This window comes from Poecilia reticulata, linkage group LG8, assembly GCF_000633615.1.
Source record: "Poecilia reticulata strain Guanapo linkage group LG8, Guppy_female_1.0+MT, whole genome shotgun sequence".
Classification (NCBI taxonomy): domain Eukaryota; kingdom Metazoa; phylum Chordata; class Actinopteri; order Cyprinodontiformes; family Poeciliidae; genus Poecilia; species Poecilia reticulata.
This window is the reverse complement of record NC_024338.1, coordinates 11340671-11362850: the sequence shown is the minus strand read 5'-3', so window position 1 is coordinate 11362850 and position 22180 is coordinate 11340671. Positions and strand designations below refer to the sequence as shown.

The following is a 22180-nucleotide window of genomic DNA, read 5'->3' as shown; positions in this document are numbered from 1 at the left end:
ATTTCCCAAAGATTTTTGTATTCATTTCTGTGAGGAACTATATTGCAGCCGCTGAAGGCAGAGGTACAGCAGAGGGAGTTATTTATGGTAGGAACGGCTATAAACCAAGAGTAATTGGACTAATAATCAATATTAGAAATTAGAAACAACTAGCCTATTCCCAGGCTCAAACCACTCTGCAAATTTACAACAGATCGATCAATAACACAAAACACAAATTAAATGGCATGCCAAAAGGCTACAGAGTGTAACTTTTCTCGTCATTGTATTCCAGTGTAAGTTACATTTTTGAGTTTGAATGTTTTAAAAAGAGCAACTCAAAGAGCTAATATAGTGAGTACGAAATGAAAAGTAATGTTTGAAATGGAAATATGTGTAGTTCCAAGTGTGTGTGCATGTGTGCGTGTGTGTGCATGGACACTGGTCAGTATGTTATCAAAGGTTTCCAACCAAAGGTAGAAAGAAAGGCCAAGTAGTCTTTTATCTTCAAAGAGCTGTGAACCGCCATTCAAAGAAAGCACAACAAAGAATATGTGTGTGTGAGAGAGAGAGAGAGTGGACAATATGTAATGTATCACAGAAACATCCCCACAATAGCTGCAGCATTGTGTGTAAATCTTTACACCATTCACCTTTGTCATAAAAAAGGAAGAGACATCGGTCCACCGCACACCAAATCCGTTTTTGTTCTTTAAATTGGTGATGCATTATATACATAGACAGAGTTTATTGTCATTCAATTGTGCTAATAATTATTAGTACAATAAATATAACTGTACTGACCTATACTGACATACGTAATTATATAACTGTACATAGTTATACTATTATTGCTGTATGTACTCATAGAGCATCTTTTTAATTTCCCTTTTGAATGTCGCCACTATGCCTATTTTCTTTGTAACTAACTATCTCTCTCTTTTTCACTTCATTTTTAGTCCTCTTAATTTTTTTGTCAATTTCCCTTTTTCACACCTGAACTAACAAAAAAATACTACCTGAAGTGCCAGTTATCATTTTCACTGCTGGTCACTATTGTAATACTTGAACTATATTTTATCACAGTTTTTGTTCTTAACAAAATCATAACAAGCACAGTTTGTTTTCGGTGTTTATACTTGAGAAATAAGAGCTTAAAGAGCATTCTGGGATCACTGTAATGCAAAATCTAAAATATCTCACTGACTTGAGAACGATTAAACACGATGAAGAAATGAAGTATCTTCAAATTCCAATTAATTCTTCTAATATATCCTGGGGTTGTAATTGTTCATGTTAACTTCAAATTCACAGAAATTCTCCTCTTCCTGCTCACTACATCCCCCTCCTCATCTTCCTCGCTGCATCTTGCTGTCTCGCTGACACTTGTCTTCTCGCCTCTCTCACAGTGACTCTGTTGTGCCACACTGAGAGGAGCTTGGTGTCATGGTTGCTCTTGTTAAAGCTTACAACCATACYGCCAGACGGGAGGGAGAACATTTGTGCCTGTACAGTATTTGTGTGGTTGTGACAAAGTGTGAGAGAGAAAACAGGTGAGCAACAGATGGCAATCACTGTTTCTCCTGACACTTTGTCTGCAAAAAATGCCACAATTGTTATATGTTGTTCAGAACAGAAGTTTATATCACACCTCATATGCACAAATATGCTGTAATTGTTTTTTTTTTTTTAGCAGTGCATTAAAGATGTTCCTCCTCCCTGGGCGGACTGAAAATGTAACCTGTGACTTCAATGTTTTTTAAAGTGCAAAAGTTTGGAATAATTGTGTTTTTTTTTATTTTCTCTAGTTCATATACAATATAAATTATTCATAGAGGTTAAACGTATGCATATCCCAACTAACAATGTCACCTCTGCTTTTTGCTTTTTATAGCCTTCAACACAGGCTTGAAAATTTGTGGGTTACACCTAAACGTTAGGTCCATATTGGAAAAACAACTAATATAATGAACTGTTAATTCTGCCAAGAAGAGCACTCAAACAATTAGTTATGCTCCCAGAAGCTTGGTGAGGGCAACATAATTATGTGGTTTTGTCTGCAGCTTTCTATCAGACATTTATACTGGTGTGAATAAACAGTAGAAGAATTTATGAACAACCTTAGCCYGCTGTGGATTAAAGAAAATACAACTTGTGCAACTAATTTTGATTTGAAACATTTAAGTTTTATAATGTTTTAACAGCTCACTCCTGAAATAAAGTCACCTGAGAAATAAAGTCACCTGCTCTGAATGGGACCCCACCCGGTTTTGTRCCACCATTTCTAATCCACTTTTGTTGCCTTCAACAAAATTATTGCGTCTTACTCTAGACGTACTCAGAGTTCACATTCAACTTTGCTTTTTTTTGTCCTTCACACACTTATTTTTCCTGTTTCTTTCTTCATCCAACTGTTTCCTATGTTTCTACTTGACTACCAACATGTGTCCATTTTTCTTAAACCTCCCATCTTGCCTCCTCACCAGCGTCTGCTCCATCTGTCCTCTCAGCCCGTTCTTGTCTCAGTGTATACCGAGGTGACATTTGTTCGCCACCCAGGCGACTGGCTGCCTGCGGCTCAGCTCTGTGATCTGACTTCTACCTTGCGCAGAATGGGGGCCATTCATTAAAGCAGACGAGCTGGTAAAGGACACTCAAACACATGTGTGTGGTGTGTGTGCGTGTGTGTGTGTGTGTGTGTGTGTGTGCGTGTGTGTGTGTGTGTGTGTATGTAATGAATCCTGGGACGTTAAAACTAACAAAAAGCGGCCCAAAATGACACTAAAGGAAAAGACGATTCTGAATTTTGTGAGGTTTTTTTTTATGAAGAGACTCAGCATTTAAAGGACACATTTTAGTGTGCATGCATGTTATTTGTCTAAAGTTACCTACCCTGTTAGCACCACCACAAAGTCCATGACATTCCATCCATTTCTCAAGTAGGAGTTCTTGTGAAAGGCAAAACCAAGCGCCAGGATCTTTATTCCGGACTCAAAACAGAAGATTCCTATAAAGTACGGCTCTGTATCGTCCTAYGGAAGAAGACAAAACGACAGCAGGAGAATAAAAATGACAATGAGGAGCTTTGTCACAGAAGACTAGAGCTTGCTTTTTGAGTGAGCTTTTACAAAAACATGCATCTAAKTTCTGAGCTACAATTAAGTAGGACAATAAAAATGTAGAACAAAACAATCAAATTGTTAACTTTGGACACGTTTTAGTSTAATATAAGTTTGACTCACCAGCCGTTCAGACAGCGGTGTCTTGTCCCCATCAGGCAAATGTTGTTCAAGAGCTAGGACAATGCAATTGGCAATGATGGTAGCTAGAATCATCCACTCAAATGGAGTAGGGAGAGTCAGTTAAGGAATAATTGGTTCAGTTTTTCAGTGTAAAATGTTTTCACACATAATCATGGCATAATTCCAACTATTCAAAACARCACTTTATCCATAGCACAGTATGCATTGCATTACACAAATTGATAAAGTTGGTACATAATTGGCAAAGATCATCTCCTCTCAATTCCTCTGAGCAAGAAAGAAATCCAGAAAAAAACAAAAAAAATGATCAACAAACAGCATATTTTGCTTAAAATACACAAATGGGTTACATTCACACAGAAATAGAAAAACAACGTTTTCTTCTTAGAAAATGTTTTGGAGCAACTACAACTTTTGTAGCAGTTTCTTGGGTTCACATGTATCAACATCTTAATTAAAGTTGTAAGGTTTTTTTTGTCTCTTTTTAGTTATACCATTTCTAGTCCTTCTATTGACATGATGGGTCTCAAATATGATGTCCGACACGTCAAACATCCACGAGTGTCCCACTTTTTAGCCAAAATTGTTTCACACCAAAGTAATTTTGGCAACATAGGCAACCTGTATGTGCAGCAGCATGTCTGCTAAGTAGTCGACTATCTCAGCAGATAGTCTTGAGTAACTTAAAAATCTGCTGATCAGTGATTTAGATAACTTTACTATGGTGGCAATAGTCAATATGCTGCATTATTTTTTTGCAGCGTTAGGCTYCTAATTTAAATAAAAAGCAGTGATTATTTCTTGCTTACATATTTTAAAGKCGTGACACTCTCACACAAGCCTGTGCCTGGACAAGAGACTTTTTGAGCATCGAAAATAAGAGCACAATTACTTTGCTGATTTCTAAAAAGTGCACTTCTGCAACGATGCGWAGACACGTGTACGTGAAGTAACAATTAAGATTCATTCCCTACTCTCACGTCCAACGCTTAAAAGAAAGAAGAACTATCTGATTCCCCGGACTGTAAGTGAGTCAAAGAGACAGCGGGTCCAAAGCTCGAACGGACCTCTGTCTCGCCTCTCTTTTTGCCTTTTTGCCACTGCTGCCTGTTTACACACACAAAAGGACACACATACACCCACAAGCTCATCGTTATGAGTCAGTTAAATATGCTCTGCTAAGTGTATTTTCTGGTAACACGTCTCCCACGCAGACAAACAAAACAAACACAGACATAGGCTATACCAAAGTGGTAGAGAGCCTGGACAAGAGAGGTTTATTCCATTCAGCTCCATATACAGGCTTACAGCATCTAAAAGATTGTTCATATCTTAATGTCTTCATCACAGGTTGTTTCTGTCAAACAAACAGTGTCGATGTAAATCAGTGCACCTTAGTAATTAAGGTTTTTATTGCTCAGCTGCATTTTGTACTCAAGCACTATAATAAAATATGGCACTACGCTGTGTCTAGCTAATGATGGCGATGTTTTAATTTTGCACTTGGTGCTACATTAAAGAACTGTTTCAATGTGTTTTCAAGGAATTAGAAAGATATTTTATCATGTTCTATATGTTTAAACCTTAATGGGGTCATTCTACTCCTAAAGCGGATAATTAAAAAGACTTTGAAATTACTTAAACCTTTAATTTATTTGTGACAACAAAAAAAAAGAGCACTTCTAAGGATAAGGATAACTTTATGTTGAGAAGGGAATGGAAATCTCATTATATGCTACAGAATGAATCATTCTATTTTGATTTCAGATTCTTTAAAAAATATTTTGTCCCCCCTGACTTTGGAAACTTTTGTACATCACGTGCAGAGATGGGGCCTTCCCCACGCAGCATTTCTGTACGGATGCCACTGCGATGGAGACAAATAAGGGATTCATTAAAAGAGAACTGAAAAGAAAAAAACAGGTGTGATCATACAAAGTTTCACTTACAGAAAAATCTGAAATTTTTAAGCTAACCTAATTATCACGGCTCCCATTTATGCTCCCTTCCTATTTCCCCCCTCTTCATCTTTTCCCCATTTTTCTTGCGTCCATTAGCAGAAGCTGTTCCCTTAGTAACAGGAGTTGGYGACTGACTGTTAAGGAGTAAAAAGCAAGAGGAACCAAATCAACATCTGGATGTGTAAAACAGTTTAGCAGCMACACACCATGTCCRAACCTTTTTTGATTGATTCATTCATTTTTTAAACTTTATATYGTGCATGTTCCGTGYGTTAGTGGACTGTCTGTTTAGGAAGAAGGAGTCAATGAGCTAAAATCTTTAGTTTTCACTTGATAATGTAGTTCAATGTTGATAATTAAAGTGCTGCCAAGGCTTTTTAAACAGTTTTGTAACAAAAAGGTCTGTTTCTTCTGATCAACTGATCTTTGTTTCTTACTCTTTTCTACCTGATTTCAGGGCACCCTTTTATTTTCATCCATGATGGAGGAGAAAAATTGTTGTYAAAAATKAATTACTCTGTTTGAAGGTGAAAGAGAACAACAACAAAATGATTTCAAATGGTATATTAAATTACTGGATCACGCCCTTATTATTAGTGAGAAAAATAGCTGTTGTAAATGTTGTTTAGCTATGACATCTTCGTCTTTAACATATTGGTTTTTTTGTCAGATGAGGATTATTTTGCTGATTTAGTCTTTTTTGTACTTTCAAGGTCTGTTATTTTTTTAATAGTTTGGCACCAGAAGAATTAGGTAAAGTTAGACAGCAAATATGATGTGCTATGATGTGCAGCCTGTTTGGACAGATGTTCTAATGTTAAAATCCAGCAGAGCATTTTAACTTATTGCATTTCATACAATTTGGTTTAAAGGGGCTTAAGGCTGAATACAAAATGCAAAAAACATGGGGGGTAAAAAAGCAAAAGGATTCATATTTTAAGAAGAACATTGTTGCATTGGCTGATGGTATTTTCACCAGATTCATTTCTAAAGGATAAACTAAGCCTAAGCTAAAAAAAWATATATTTCAACAGACACTGACGAGGCCTTAAAAATGAATGCATGTTTAATATATTTTTGTTGCTGTTGCTTTATTTCTGATTGCTTAATCTTTTACTCACATGGGGTGAACAAACTCTTGAATTTCAGACTTTTAGGTTTAAAATATTTACTGAGACAAGTGGTAATGCATTAGCAGACAGACGCATGCAAAACTCAGAAGAACCGATGACTCATAGCTTGCTATAAACCTTCAATAATGAATCTTTCCTCCCTTCTTAAAAAGCAGCACACAATCAAGCCCAAAAGAGATGACAACACTATGTTCTCCGAAACCCATTCCATATTGTCTGTCTCTCTCTTGTTTTAGATAACATTTGCCTTGAATTATCACCGTTTTCAATCCATGCATGCATATATTTGTGTTGTGAAAATGAGCACGATGTTCGGTTGCAGAACGATGCGCTTGCAAAGRAAAGAGCGTGCAGATGAAAGCATCTGACATACATCAAGACACACTTCTAATGGCTTTTATTAACCTGGTCCCTCAGTACTCTACGTGGAATCTCTAATGTTCACTTCTTTGCAGCCAGTGCCTTCCTCTGATATATTTCTCCCACCATCTACCCTCCTAAACCTCCACCACTTACTGCCACACCTCTGCTTATTTTCTACAGTCTCCTTCATTTCTTTGTTCCATTTTTACCCCCCCACCCCACCCCCCTGGCTCGCTCTTGCATTTGTGCATTTCTCCATCATCTCCCTACTTTCTTTCACCCAGCCCGCCCATCAATCATTTCGCCATCTCTGTTTAATATCGAATGAGACAGAGAAAGGAAAATGGAATGGTGCCGCGTCAGCAAATGCACAAGAACACAAACCGTATGAGGAGTAAGGAAAAAAAACAACAACAAAAAAACGGGAAGAGGAGAGGGAAAATATATGGATGGTAAAAAATGAGAGAGAGTGAAAAAGAAGAAGGAGGACAAAAAAAAGGAGAAGGATAAAGAAATTGTCCTGTGGGCACAGACATGGTTGAAAAGAATGAGTGATGAGGAATAAAAGAGAGCGAAAGAAGGGAAGAGATGAAGAGCACACTGGAGCAGAATGAGGAATAAAGCAAGAGAATTACACAGGGGTGTGATAAGATTGCAGTATTTTCTTCTGCCGAGCCGTGTGTATGCTCTGCCATAAGTAGGTTATACACACACACATACACACACTGTGTAAATTTATATACTGAAGGTGGAGTCAAATCTAAATATGGGGTTCGGAGAAGCAGAGTGGTTTAWAGGTATTCATTTCACATAACTATTTATGAAATAGTGATCCACTTGAAATGAACATAGCAAAATCTATTAACTGGATTTTGTCATATTTGCATAATGCCTGGTGAAGAAACTCAAAGAATAAAAWTATCAAAATTCAAAACGGTCTGCTGGGAACAGAACGCACAAATTCACCTCCACTAAAAATGTGTCCATCTGAGTTCAWTCCACTCTTCATTTCCAACATCCTTTTTTTTTCACTCGGTGGAGAATTAAATCTGACTACAGGCTTTGTTTGTGATAGTTAGCAATGCATTTTAAACAAAGATGCTTGAGCACCAAACCTAATTTTGAACATTTCAAAAGTGCCCTCTGAAATAAATAGTGACACCAGTTCTTAAGGCTGACCAAGACATCCGTTTTGGGCGGTTAGCCCTAAAAACATTAGGAGAGTCGACAAATAAAAGACAAAAAAAAAAAAAGAAAGAAAGAAATTTCAGGCATCAAAAACTTCCAAGCAGACTAAAAGTATCTAACAGCCATTTGATTTTAGAAAAAGGTCAAAAATCCATCAAAGACCCTGACAATCGTTTATTGAATGCCAAGTCTTCAGCTATAATGTATTTGGAAATAATCTTTTTGGTGAAAAAATGGAAATTTATCTCAAGCTATTTTGTTTGGGAGGTTTGCTTTACTTGAGTGATTCTTAAGGTGGATGCTGGTGGCTATTTTGTAGCTTTGCCATCTTTTTGTTACAAGCATACATGCCTTGTTGCAAAGAGAAATACAATTATATGTAATAGTTATATACATAAGGAATAAACTGGCATGTTTACAGAATCAAAAATGAAGTAACTTGAATCAAAATGATGCCTTTGATTTAAACTGATCAATGTTATTGTGTTGTAAATATCATGAACATTGTCACTAAACAAGTCTAGAATGTTTTCACATACATTCTAAATTAAGAAAAACATTTTTACCAAAACTGCCTGAAGTTAAAGGATGCATGAAAAAATTTAAAATAAAATGTTACTAGAAAAATCCTARAAAACAAAAATACTCATCTTCAAACGTTTTATGATGTTTTCAGGACACAAAGGTAGGAAAAAATGCAGATCTTATACATGTACGCCTCTCTCCCTTCTTTCATTTATGAKAYTTAATTTAAATCTCTAATTCCTTTCCTCTCCGTTCTTCCCACTCCCTCCTCTGTGCCCTGTTACATTATGGAGCAGTGGCAGAGCAGCTCAAATAATTACTCTACGTTCTTGTCACTTCTGCCTAAGAAGCTCAGATTTGATCAGATGAATGGGATTAAGCAGTGTGGTTGAAACCCAGCTAATTATTTTGATAATCTGAAGCTGCAGAGATAAGAAGCGAAGTGGTGGAAGTGCTTCGTTTTGCTCTTGTAAGACGAAATTTGAATAGATTTTCATGGCTTCACTCAAAGCCTGGTTTCAGATTTCCGATTACCCTGTAGTGCAGCACTATTCATGGTTGTTAGGTGCTGTTTTTTTTTTTWWWAAAACATCTAGTTGAAATAGATATTTAAAAAAGGCTGTGCTTTCCTCATGAAACATTTTTATCTGCAAGTAAAAGTGATGAATTTGGTGGGAGACCAACCCAGAGAGATGCAAAGAATACACGATTTTTTAAAATCACTGTTCGATGTATGGATACGGAAATAGTTTGGCACAACTGCAAAYCTACCGAGATGTGACAGTCAATCTAAACTAAGGCAAAGATTGCATTAGCCAAATAAGCAAACAAGAGGGCCATGATAACTCTGGAGAAGCTGCAAATATCAATGGTTCAGGTGGGAAAATCAAATGACAGGACTACTATTAGCCACACACTCTACAAATCTGGTATTTCTTGGCTATAAAGAACACAGCCATTGTTGAAAGGACATGATGAAAAGGTCTTGTTTGCAGATTGTCAAAAGCCTTAATAGGGACACATTAAATGTGTGGAATAATAGAACCAACCAAAATTTGACCTGTTTGGGCTGGGCTTCACACAAGAGGCTTTGGGTAGAAGAAAACCAACAATACACACAAACATACAATCCCAACCTAGAAATGTGCAAGTGGCAGAATCAAGCTGAGGGGAAGACGTTTTTTCATCAGACACAGAGAARCTGATAAGTATTGACGGGTGGATGGTCAGTTGTTTGAGGCAGCAAAAGATTTCACTTTCTTGGAGGACAAAGACCCTAAACATACAGTTAGAGCTTCACTRGAAAGGCTTAGAATAATGTCACTCTCTAAATTGGTAGAGACATAACTCAAAATAAGTTGTATGGTGTTACAAMTTTGGTTTTCATCATTTCTACAATATTTACTTCAATACTTCAATTTACTTCTTATCGTTTGTGCTTTGGACATGTTTCCCTCGATTAGTGTTCTCTTTCCATTCATCATTTGAGTTACTCTCAGGCCTTTTATATCTCTCCATATCCTTCCTCCCTTTTCTAGCTTCCTCCTCCCCTCTGCCTGACTCCCTACACAGCTGTTGTTCATCTCCTCACTTCCCTCTGCCTGCCTTCTCTCTCAGCTGCACACTATTGCTTCCTGATTAGTCCCTCTGGTTCCTATGTCACGCTCCAGCCCTTCCTCTGTGTGTATATATAGCTCCGTTTCTTCGTTGTTTTCCACTGACTCCTTCCATGAAATCACCTGCTACTGTTACCCTTATTATCTCCCTGTTAATCCTTTGTTGTTCTCCCTGATTGCCTTTGTAGCATGTTGGATGTTTCCTCTGTTTAGGTTTTCTCAAAAATATATATTGTTCTGCACTGCAAGTGTCCTGCATTTGGGTCTTGCTTAAAGCCAAACATGAAAACTACAGTTTTAAATCTGTTCTATAAGGTATTAAGTAACTGAGGTTTATTTATATATTTATATATATATATATATATATATAGCAAGTAGACTTTTCCTTCACGCAATCCAATTATACACTATCTTGCATTTGCATATCACATATAACAACGAGAGAAAATGTAAAAAAAAAGTATATAAATACTTTCTGCAAGGCCACAAGCAGGGCTAATTTGGTCCAATAAGCTTTCAAACTTATAGACTGAACAGTCACTTTTGCCCTTTAAAAAGCCCATATGCTGACAAAATCATGATTTCAAAATGGTAGCTCATAAACTATCATGGTGGCTCTCTCTACTTCCTACACAAAGGCTATTGTCTCTCYCTCGCCCTGCCACCAGCCCTCCCTCATCACCCACATATAGCCGAGCTGTCACTTTCTACAAGATGCTGACAGTGGCGTGTGCAGGAGGGAGTTTGTGCGTGTGTGTGTGTGGGTGTGTGCGTRTGTGTGTGTATGTGTGTGCCCGGGCAGCACGTGACATTTTTTCACATAAGCTGTATGTTCAGGGAACGTAGGCGCTGTGTTAATGTGAACTGTGCTCATATATACTTGACAGTACAGGCTTATTTAAACGCCGCTTACTCCCTTTCTTTTCACTGCTGACGTGTATTTGTATGTTGAGTGAGCAGAGTTGAGTTTGAGAGCATGCCAGCACGCCCTGCAGGTAGAGTGGAGGCCTCCAACAGGGTATGTCTACTAACAGCTGCAACACGTGACCAAGAGGGGGAAAAAAAAACAAAAAAAAACATGAGCATAAATAAAAGAAAAAAAAAATCAATCCATCACAGACGCTCTCCCTCTATTTTCTCCCTCTCCACGTATCCAAATCCCAAAAATAGATCTCTTGAGCGTCACTGCGCCCCTCTCTCTCTCTCACACACGCGCGCAAAGATACACATTTGCAGACACACACACATTGGTCCGAACTCGACTGGAACTGAATAATTCAGCAGAGTTAGAGCACAGAGCTCAGAGAAAATAGAGAAGAATCATGAAAGGAAGATATGGACTTGGAAAAAAAGGAAACATTTACATTAAAGTGTTTAGTTTAAAATGAAAATGAATGACTAGAAGAACAAAGAGTCTTTACTGTGCTCTCTACAGGTAAAAGTTTCTAATTTCGCTGACTGCATCTGGTATTTCCTCTCAGTGCAGCGTTTCAAATATATGCCTGAAATGATGCAGTGATGCAGAGACTGATCAAATCAAGTGGATCAAATAAACTAAATGTTGTGTAAAACATCTGCACACATGAGATCTGACCGCAGTGGACAGCAACTGACACCCAGATTGCTATCACGATGCATAGCTAATTTTAAGTCCAATTTAATATTTTCCTTACTGATTTTTTTTTACATATTATATCTAATGCTAACACTCATCCACAATGATTCTAGAAAGGAGAAAGGCTCACACTGTAATCATCGCATTTTAGATTCGCATGCAGCAACTGCTAAGACCATGACTAGATTTGCGACGGTTTTCAGCTTGAGCAGCCATGACCGGTGACACAGCTGGTCATGTTTGTACGTTTGCTGCGGTCAAATTTGTTCACATGAACGGCCAGGTGGTGCGGATCATGCGCATGGTATCAAAGCCACGATGAAAAACATACTGGATGAACGTGCTAAACCACGCACGTAAAGTTTACAGTAAATACCATGAGGAGCGTTTACTGTCACCAACTGCAGCCATCCTGATAAGCAGAATAGCAATCTGATATTTAAAAACCGCTGAAATTAAACTAAATGAGATTTTAAGAAAGCAACCCATAGTGTCCAGTTGAGTGTCATTTTATTTCAGCAGACCTGAGAAGACCTTAAAGGCTTCTGAGTAAATAAACAGCATCGTGATGACCAAGGTACACACCCAGCAGGGAGGGCAGGTAATAAAACAATATCCCAAGCTTCAAACAATCTCAAGCAGCAGTGCCCAGTCCAACATTGAGGAAATGGAAACAACATGTTCTTTCTGCAACCTCAACAAGACTTGGCCATGCACCAAAACAGATAGACCGGGGCAAGCAGAGACGCACGAGACGCTGCCAAGAGGCCCACAGTAGCTGTGGAGAAGCTGTAGCGAGCCGCCCCTCAAGTGGGAGGATCCGTTGATGAGACAAGTATTGTGGAAGAGTGGCACGAAGACACCGGTTGCTGAAATAAAAGCAGAGAGACGTCCTCTTTTCAGTTTGCTTCAACACATGCAGGGGACTCAGTGGATATGTGGAAGAACATGGCTGTTTCCCATAACACCAACATAAAGCTTTTACAGTTACGCAAAGTATCACGTGTGGTAAGACACACATAACCCTGAGCACACCATCGTCTGTGTAATATGCAGTGGGGAAGCTTTTGTTTATTAGAAACAGGGATGCTGGTTGGGAAGGTGGATGGGGCAAAATACAAACTATTACTAGGAAAAAACAGCTACAATTTTCAGCAGACAAAGTGAGGTAGAAATTTTTCAGAGCCTTAACATGCAACCAGCGAAACCATTGTGTGATTTAGGTAATAGCAAATTTGGGGGTTGGAGTGAACTAGTTAAAGTACAGTCTGGTATTCTACTGATAATCTGTGTGAAGACTTGAACATTAACTTCTACGGCGTCTCTCCATCTAATTTAACAGAGCTTCAGATTTTAGTCTCTACATCTCCACACCTGGTTGAGACATATTGTGGAAAAAAAGCTCTTGGATATTCTACGCTGAATACAAATGCGCTTTTCTTTTTTTTCTTTTTTTAAATAGTTTGAAAACAATGTATTGTTTTGCTTTCACTTTGCAATTATGAGGTACTTTGTGTTGACTTGTGGTTGTAATGCAATAAAATGTGGAAATGTTCCAGAGGTACCAGCATGTAGTGGGAATGAGGTTTTGCTTAAACCCCCATAATCTAATAATTTTCTAAACATGTTTTAAGACACTGAGGATGAAAGCTTTTACAAATATTATGTAACAAAGAAATGAGTATTCTGAAAGATTAGAATTTATTGTTTTTTGTGTGCAACTGAGAGTGTGCCTAGGGGCTAAGGATATGGATCAACTCACACATTTATTACCAGACAGCCRAAGTTACAAGGTAGGCAGATTGTGCCCAAAGGACACACAGACAGAACAAGAAGTGTTGCACGTGTGCCAACAGACTCATGCACCTAGCAACTTTTCTGAAAACCAATTAAAAAATGCTAAACTACACTTGCAACCGTCAGAATGTTCTGCAGAATATTCCTCCAAAAACATCGAGACTAATGTTTTAAATTAACATCATAGAAGTCAAATAGACTCAATTCTATATAGTAACAGAAATGTCATCATGGAGAGCTGGAAGAGAATGATAATTCATATTTGAGTGAAAGGGGGGAGGAAAAAGCTGTGGCTGTGAAACATGAGAAATGACAAAACCTCACTTCATATCCATCAAAAAGAATGTCAGCAAAAGAGAGAAAAAGAAAGGCAAACAAAAGGGTGGAAGTTTCCTAAAGTTAGCCATTACAGTTTGATTGTATATCATTACGTTAGTCTGAGCTAATGGACATTTTGGAATCAMACAAACACATATTCCATTAAAGGTTAGGATTTAATTTGTGGTAATGCAATGCAGGTTAAACATCCCAGAATGTCCTYTCAAGTAAGTAATAATAATAAAATAACATCTTAAGTACAACTTTCACAACTTAGTTTAATTTACACACAAATGGTCAATGCTAATTTTCTGCCCTCTCAATAATGTTTGTCATCCAAACTGTGCTTTTCTGTTTCTGTTCTGAAATAGCCCCTTTGCTTTATGGACCAAAGTTTCCAAAGGCAGTAGTCACCTTGTTGCATCCAATTAAAATCCTTCACCTTCATGTGAGACTGACTCATTCAAATGCCAAACTTTTACTTTACAACATTTGCCCAAGAGCCTCATGCAAAACAGACGGCTAAAAATAGCTGCTGCTAGCCAATGCAGTCTGGGGACTGTGCCAAAAGGTTTTGGTGTTTTTCATCAGAAGGATGAATGTCAATTTAGTTACCTGTTCTTTTGTGTAGCCGGAACCTGGTTGGGGTTGGTACTGGCAGAACTATGTGCCCATACATGACCCAGACTACCAATAAATACTGTCTCAATGATCATATCTCAGCATATCACTGCTTAAATATGAGCCACATATTAAGGTTGCATTCATGTTTGCTGKCTGTTATTTGAAACCCTAACACTATTAACCAGTTGCTTTGACGGTTTCTATTCTGCTTTAGTCCGATTTGTTGATTACAAACATTATAAAACAATAAAATAAAATAAAACTGTATAGTGTAACTTTAACATGTATAAGTATTCTCTAACTTAAGCCTACAGTACATTAGACTTTTGCACACTTGTGTCACTGTTCACTTATGATGGGATCATAGTAAGGCATGAAAACTAAGCTGAAATGTAATTTAAATTGTTTTAATTATTTAAAAGCAGTGAGGGGCCACCACATGGCTCAGCGGTAGGGCAAGCGCACCACAAGACAAGGCTAAAGTTCTCAACGGAGTGGTCACCGGTTCAATTCCCAGGTCTGGTCCATTTACTGCATTTCTTCCCCCTTCTCTCTCTGCCCTTTTTCCTCTCAAGTCACTATTGAATTTCTGCCACAAAAATAAATTAAAATATAACAAACAACTAGGCATGGACCACTTACCAAGGTTTGGAAAAATTCAGATTTTAAAGCTGCAAACAGTCGTGAATAATTGTTGCCAAAATGGCCAAACACTTCAACTTCAGTTTAATCAAACAGGACATGTTTCCAAAAATTAAGGTCTTATTCCATGAGTGCCTTCATAACGTGATATTTGGGGTATTTTATTGACCTTATGGCTTAATATAAAAATAAAGTTACCAAGTAAATAACATAGATAAAGCAATTTTAATTTAATCAATGTTTTGTTATTCCATCTGYCGTAGTAATAATTGCTGATTTTTTWAAATTTTACTTAAGAGCTGTTACACGTTATTACATTTTTCTTCAGCTCTTGTCTGAACACCAGAATCCTGTGAAAGGCCTGCTCTCAAACATTTATTTACACTGAAAAAAGGTTAAAGAATTGGAATGAGAAGGTGGAGATTCCACCTTTTTTTTTTTTCTATGTCAACAGGACTTGTTTCAAGCCACACTTGTTACTTTCCAAGCCGGTCCAAAGACAAGCAACAGCACTTGGACGTATTTAGACTGACGAGAAACAGAAAACACCATTTGAGCCGTCCGGCGAAAAACAAGCAGGGGAAAAAAGACAAGAAAAGACTGCATGAAAGAACACAGATGAATACAAGACAACTTCTACAAACAGAAGTCAAGTATCCTACATTATCAGCTGACAAAAGCAAGTTGGAGAACAGCAAATGAATAATTTAGATCCTGCAGCGAATGTAGATCACCACCTAAAACTACACTGGTCCCTTTCTCCTTTCCTGCTTCTTGACTCATTTGTGCATCTCTCTTTCCCCTTTTGTCGCTCGGCTTGTCCTGGTGACTTTAATTAAATTATGACTGACACAATGTCTGYGGCTGATAAAAGGGCAATGCCAATATTTCAGAATATTACCTTCTTCTAACATTGGGCAGAGTTRGTTATGAGTTTAGACTGCATAATTGCTTGTCCATTTATAAAAATAGAATATGTATTCCTAATGACAGACCGAGAATTATAAGCCTAACTATGCTCTGTAGTAAGCATTGTCCAGTTGTTCATATTACTAAAGAGAGACTKGAAAACAGAGATTGCTCATTAACAATATGTATGTTTGTTTTATATTACGTTGTTGGCCTAATGAGAATGTCCATACAAATTAAAAGCTAGTAGGCAGATAAGCAACACGCCTTTCATAATTTTTTATGCAAGTAACCAAAACGCTGCCTGGAGGAAGGAAAACAGGCTAAAAAAAGAAACACGCACACACAAGAAACAGTAAGTTGCAACAATCATCCATGCAAAAACAGGTATGGTAAGAGTTGGATCTGACAAGAAGTRAGGAAGAAAAAAACTAAACAATGTGAATGCTGTGAAAGGAGAATAGGTGAGTGGGTTTACTGATAAAAAAAAAAAAAAAACACTCCAAGAGTCAAACGTACAGAGGCTCCTGAGGGAATTTTAAGGGAATGAAAGAATAAAGAAAAACACAGAAGAAATCTAATGGCAGAGCATCAAATCTAAAATCCTGACATTATGCCATTGTCATAAAAATTTTAATTGATGGGCAAACATGTCATTTTCATATTTGCATGAATTTGTTTGGTAGGATAGTCCTTGCTTTACTTTGCTTTCGATGAAATTTCATAACATAGCACAACATCTCCTGAGTTTTCCATATTAATATATAGACCTACTGTCATATGCTCTATKTMTGTGACAACGGCAGAGCATTAATACTTCTTGAGCTTCATTACATTCTGCTACACTGAGACAAACAATCCTCCATGTATTATGTGTGTAACTCTTTTGTCAGATTTCTGAATCAATACTGTGCAGAACTGTCTTTCTTTGCAGTCACAGCTACACGTATTTCAGGTTGTCTCTACCAGCTGCTTTCCACATCTGGGGCCTGAATCATTGTCCTCTCTCTTTTGAACTTTGATTAAGTGCATCTGTGAACTCTTATTTTCAAKTCTTGCTACAGGTTGTGAGTCGGATGAGGTCTGGAATTTGACTCGTATGAAATCCAAACAATTCAATTGAACTTATGACCTAGTCTCAAGTCTGCTTCACTTAGTGATAAGGTTCCTGAAATAAATGGACTTTTTCAGTAATATTCAAATTTATTGAATGGATCTGTAGTCTAAAGAAAACCTCTGAAAGACCTTCGAAAGCCTGTAACATATTACTTAAGATCACTTGCAAAGACAATTTGAAGTATTAAGACAGTAATCTGAAGATGTGAGGTTGGTTCACGACATTTTGCTCAGTACTGCATTTCAAGCGGAGCTCGTTGTTGCTATAGATAGAACATATATTGACTTCCTCTCCATTTACAGCATCAGGAGGAAAAAGCACTTAAGAGCATGCGGATGACGCAGACGCCATATGGTCAGAATGCAGTGTGACCGCATGCATATGTGCACAGGACACCAGGTGTAACTGAATCCCAAATTTTAACTTTTGGGAAACTTAATAATTATTTACAGTGAGTGAGAGAAAAAAAGCTTTTTTTYCCCCCTTAGCACCAGTGAGCAAAATATCCAATATTTTATGTTACACTTCAGACTATTTGGTTTGAACTTCCAATCTTTATAGTGTGGCATGATTTTTGAGCAGATGAGGATTTGATTGTACAGTAGATTTGTGTATCAATACAGCGGTCAACAACATATTTGACTCCGATTATGTTTGGTGACTATTCAGGAACATTAGTGTGATGCAATGAAAAAAGCAAGTAAGAATTAAGAAAATGTCTGTCACGTGCATCATTTTGTTTCTATTGCAAAAATGTCAACTAGAAACAATGAATATTTAAAATGAACAGATTTAAGTTAAGCCATTTTAATGCAAAATATTGTTAAATTACCTACACACTACACAAATTGCCATTTTCAAATGTTTTTTACAAGATGCAAGAGACAAAATATCATGTTTTAGACTCCAAAGTAATATGTCATTGCTTATTTTAACATCTTAAAATTGCAGAGTAATGCATCTGAATTCTGAATTTTGTTATTAAATAATGAAATATTCACCTTTGTAGCGTCAGTGTATTTTGTGACAGAGTTGCTCAGAATTGGTCGTTGCCAGCAGAGTTGGGTAGTAACTAGTGACATTCACTCAATTACATTTACTTGAGTAAAATTTACTTTTAGAACGCTGTACTTCTTATTTTTACTTGAGTAATTTTATTGTAAAGTATCACTATTCTTACTTGAGTAAAATATTTGGATTCTCTACCCACTAAATGAAAAGCAAACCTGTTTCAATCAACAATTCAGACAAAGACACACACACACACACACACCTGCAGTTAATGTTTTATAAGCTTTATATTGAAATAAACTGATTTGGAAAGTTGTATTTTGTTATTTATATGATATATTGTCATTTTGGTCCTTATAATACCAAAATTTCCACTTAACTTTATATTTTGGCCCATCTGGCTATGTAATTTTTAAATATTAAATCATAGACATTTGATCAGTTCCTCAGTACTTGGGTAGACTTTTTACCAAATAATAAATAAATAAATGGTCTGAAAAATGGTATGATGGGGGCAAACGAGGAAGAAAAGATTTTATTGCCACATTAAAAAAATTTAATTTAAATTCTCACAGTCCTAATCTTAACCCAGTTAGAGAGAAATATTACAATTTACCTTTTCTGCACGGTATTGTCGCATCATGCAATGGGAAAGAGACATTTTAATGAGAAAATCTTGATAAATGCTGTATTGAGAGTTTACATTTTCTCTGTAATGTTGTCAATTGACAGCTCTAAAACATGAATAGTGACCATGTGACCATACTGTACTTCCCAATTCATTTTTGCTTGAATTAGCTTAGAAATTGTTGTCATTTGTTATAGTCACTGACCTCTAGGGGCTCTCTTCCTCAGCTCTCTCTCTTTGTGTTTCTTTCTGGCTACCACAGGTGWAATGTGTTGGAGCTTGTCAGCCACTCCATAAACAGCTCCATGCCAAAGATGTCAGACCCTTTTTTTCCCCCCTCTGGGCCTTGATCTGCAGTGATCTTGTCTGTCTGCTGACTGTTGTCAGTGGGGACTTAAGTGATCTTGCTGTGAACAATATTGTGAGGAATTAAGTGTCTCACTAAAACAGTGTGTTTACATTCACAGTGGAAGCTGGTAGGGGTTCTCTGACGTTTTTGTTGTAAAATGTTTTTCTCCTGGTTTGTGGTTAGCCAGGGAGTTCAGCTTTTGTACCTTTTTTCAGTTCTCATCGAGAAAGTGGTTGTTTTATTATTTTTTTAGTTATAAGGGGGTGTTTTGTTTGTTGTTTGGGCCTTGGAGACCCTGAAGCTTAAAGCTTCCTTGAGTCTTTCTTCTCTTGAGATTGAGATTTTTTCATAAATTGTAAAATAATTTTTTGCTTCTGACATCAACTGCTTAGTGATTACTGTTTTTGTGTTACACCCAGTGCCGTTGTCTTGTGTGATGGGGGGGAGGGGGGGTGTTATAACATCATCCAATCAAGCACTTGCAAATCTTGCGGTATAGAAAACTTATCGGGTTACATTCGTCCTTATCTTACTGGATAATTGGCTGATTTAACATAATGTGAAGTCTACTGTAAAGATTCTTTGAAGCTGCAATAAAACTTGTCTTTATGGTATTGACCAAGGCGCATTGCCAAAGGTCTAAAATGGCTTGTGATAGTAAAATCTAAATTGCTCTTCAAATTTCACCATGAAAACTTAACTYTACATTTAAATGCTTTTTATGCTATCAAAACAACTTCACAAGCACAAAAGCCCCTGGAGACCAATTGAACCTTAAGTGAGATATTCTTCGAAACACGTTAAAGGGGAAAACAGAGTTCTGCAGCTACAGTCTCATTTTTGTGAAGCCACTATTGTGTATTGAATATTAAGAACACAATACAATCACTGAAAGTACCGGAGGAAAAAAGAATAAGAAGCCATACTTATCTCCCCAAAATTTACCCCATAAAATAAATATAATTATAAAGAAAATCAAAATTACAGTAAAGAAATGCAGTACCTGACATTTCGCAGCTTGAAAATCAAGAGAGGTTATTCTTTAAAGTGAATACAAACTCATCTACTTTTGTATCCTAYAGGTACAACAAAGTTAATACTGATAAAAGATTTCAAAACTCTGGTGACAGAGTTCAAAATGTTTTGTTAGATTAAACCGTTTGAAGATAGAGCATCATACACTGAATGAATTCAACAGAGACTATGTTTCATCTGTCCAAGTGAACTGTACAATGACCATTTTATGCTGGAGCTCTTTGATTAACTTCTTTTTCCACCAACACGTCTGTCACTTAATGTTGGTTCGAAGGCTCTTTATGTTCTGCATTTTGCCAGAAGAGACCAATTAMTGTGTGCAGTTATGTCATGGCTCAGGCGTCAGCACAGTCATTACTACAATTTCCCTTCTTGCCATTAACCAATATGGGGGGAAAAAATGCAAAAGGTGCACACTGATAATATCGACATGAAAACCTTCACTTTACTTGCTGCCTTTAGCATGAATTGTGTATGGTAACTCAAATGTAGGAGGTTGATGGAAAGAATTCCCCGCCACTTGCAAAACAGAGTCATGCAGGCAGTTTGGAAATGATGACATTACTTCAGTGATGCCTGCATCTTGGCCGATTAAGAGCAGAAAGCCTCAAAATGTGTGTGTGTGTGGGGGGGGGATAAAAACTCCAGTCACGATTTAATGCTCGGGTTAATACACCATACAGACTGCTACCTGCTCTGTCTCCTGCACATCCTATCTATAAAGACACCTGCATCACGCTGATAGGAGTGTGTGTACAGCAAGGACACACTCACCCAAACACACATTCACACCAATATTGTGCTTTTTTTGGTCTCCCCCTCGCCTCCTCCCCCCCGCCCCCCAACTCCACTTCCTCTCGCCACTTTCTCTGTACTAGGCATGGGGCCTGCTGCACATGCTGACATCAGCAACCAGCGGCGCCCCCTAGACACCCCCCAAAACCTCCCACCCTTATCACACGCTCACACTACACACACCTCTCACAGACAGGTATATCAAGCAAATCCTGCAATACTTTGACATGAAATTAAAAGGAATAAGTGATTGATGGGGATCAACCCCCCCCCCCCCCCCCCACACACACACACACACACTTGATTATCTGAAAATTGCATAGTCAGCATTTCTTCGGCCACCTCACATAGATAGTCCGGCTTGTTACACTTATATATCATATAACATATATATATACATATATAGTAGAGCTTACTTACTAGCTTACTATATTTGAAAACTTACCTACTGGCAAGACCTGTATCATGAATGTTTACTCACTGCACAACGCCTAAAAAAGGATATGGCCATTCGGTGATCTTTTTGGCGTATTTTCTCACGAAGTTATCCTCGCTGAAAATGAACAGCGAGCGATTGACAGTGAAGCAGTTCTGGCGTACCGGGATGGGGTTATAGAGGGCCATTGTGCGGGCTCTCTGCGCCATAGACTGCTTGTACATTCTCTGGGCCCCGGGTCCTCCTGGTGGTCCGTGACCGTGGCCGTGCCCATGGCCGTGGCCATGTCCGTGTGGCCCGCCTTGCCTGCTGCCGCCGCGGCCCCCGGGGCCCCCTCCACCACCGGGCCCCCCGCCGTACCTGCCCGGCATCTCGTCTCCGAACCGCGCCATTCAGCGGACACCGATCTTGGATGCCAATCTTCACGAAACAGCGGAAAAGGAGACCAATGCACAGCTGTGTGGCCACACCACATTACATCTCCTCTGGATCCGAACGTCTCATATGCACAACGGGGGTTGCCTTGCGAGCTTGCCGATCAACACCTGCACCTCCCGGCTTCAGCAGACGAGGACGCCCATGTAAGCCTACGGCGTCTCCTTCCTCTGTGTGCCTCTGCCAACGGCCAACTGTGGGTGTGAGGAAATTAAATGTGTGGTCGGTTGGCTGACTGGTTGCACTGTAGGGTAGTGCTGTTGGGCGTCTCAGTCTTAGTCCGATTTTATGTCCATAAAAAGTAGGATTTGCCTCCAAACATGGGCTCATGAGGAGACTATCGAGTTAAACATGAATGTTTCATGTTCTCCTGTATGGTTCATGCTTGGATCAGAGCGCACCAGATGTTCCCGCACCTTTCTGGACGCTTCATTTCTTCAC

General features: G+C 38.2%; 1 protein-coding gene across 25 annotated transcripts in view; it reads right to left on the bottom strand.

Moving 5' to 3' along the window:
* cacna1aa (calcium channel, voltage-dependent, P/Q type, alpha 1A subunit, a) overlaps positions 1–22174 on the bottom strand; it is an 84242-nt gene extending 62068 nt beyond the window's left edge. For all 25 annotated transcript variants that reach the window (XM_008415803.2, XM_008415805.2, XM_008415824.2 and 22 more), the window contains exons 1-3: positions 21374–22174; positions 3222–3327; positions 2872–3011 (exon numbers count right to left, since the gene is read on the bottom strand). In XM_008415803.2, the coding sequence (XP_008414025.1) occupies positions 2872–3011; positions 3222–3327; positions 21374–21696 (569 nt within the window). In that variant the 5' untranslated portion in view covers positions 21697–22174. The remainder of the gene's footprint in view (positions 1–2871; positions 3012–3221; positions 3328–21373) is intronic.
* Positions 22175–22180: the final 6 nt, after the last annotated feature.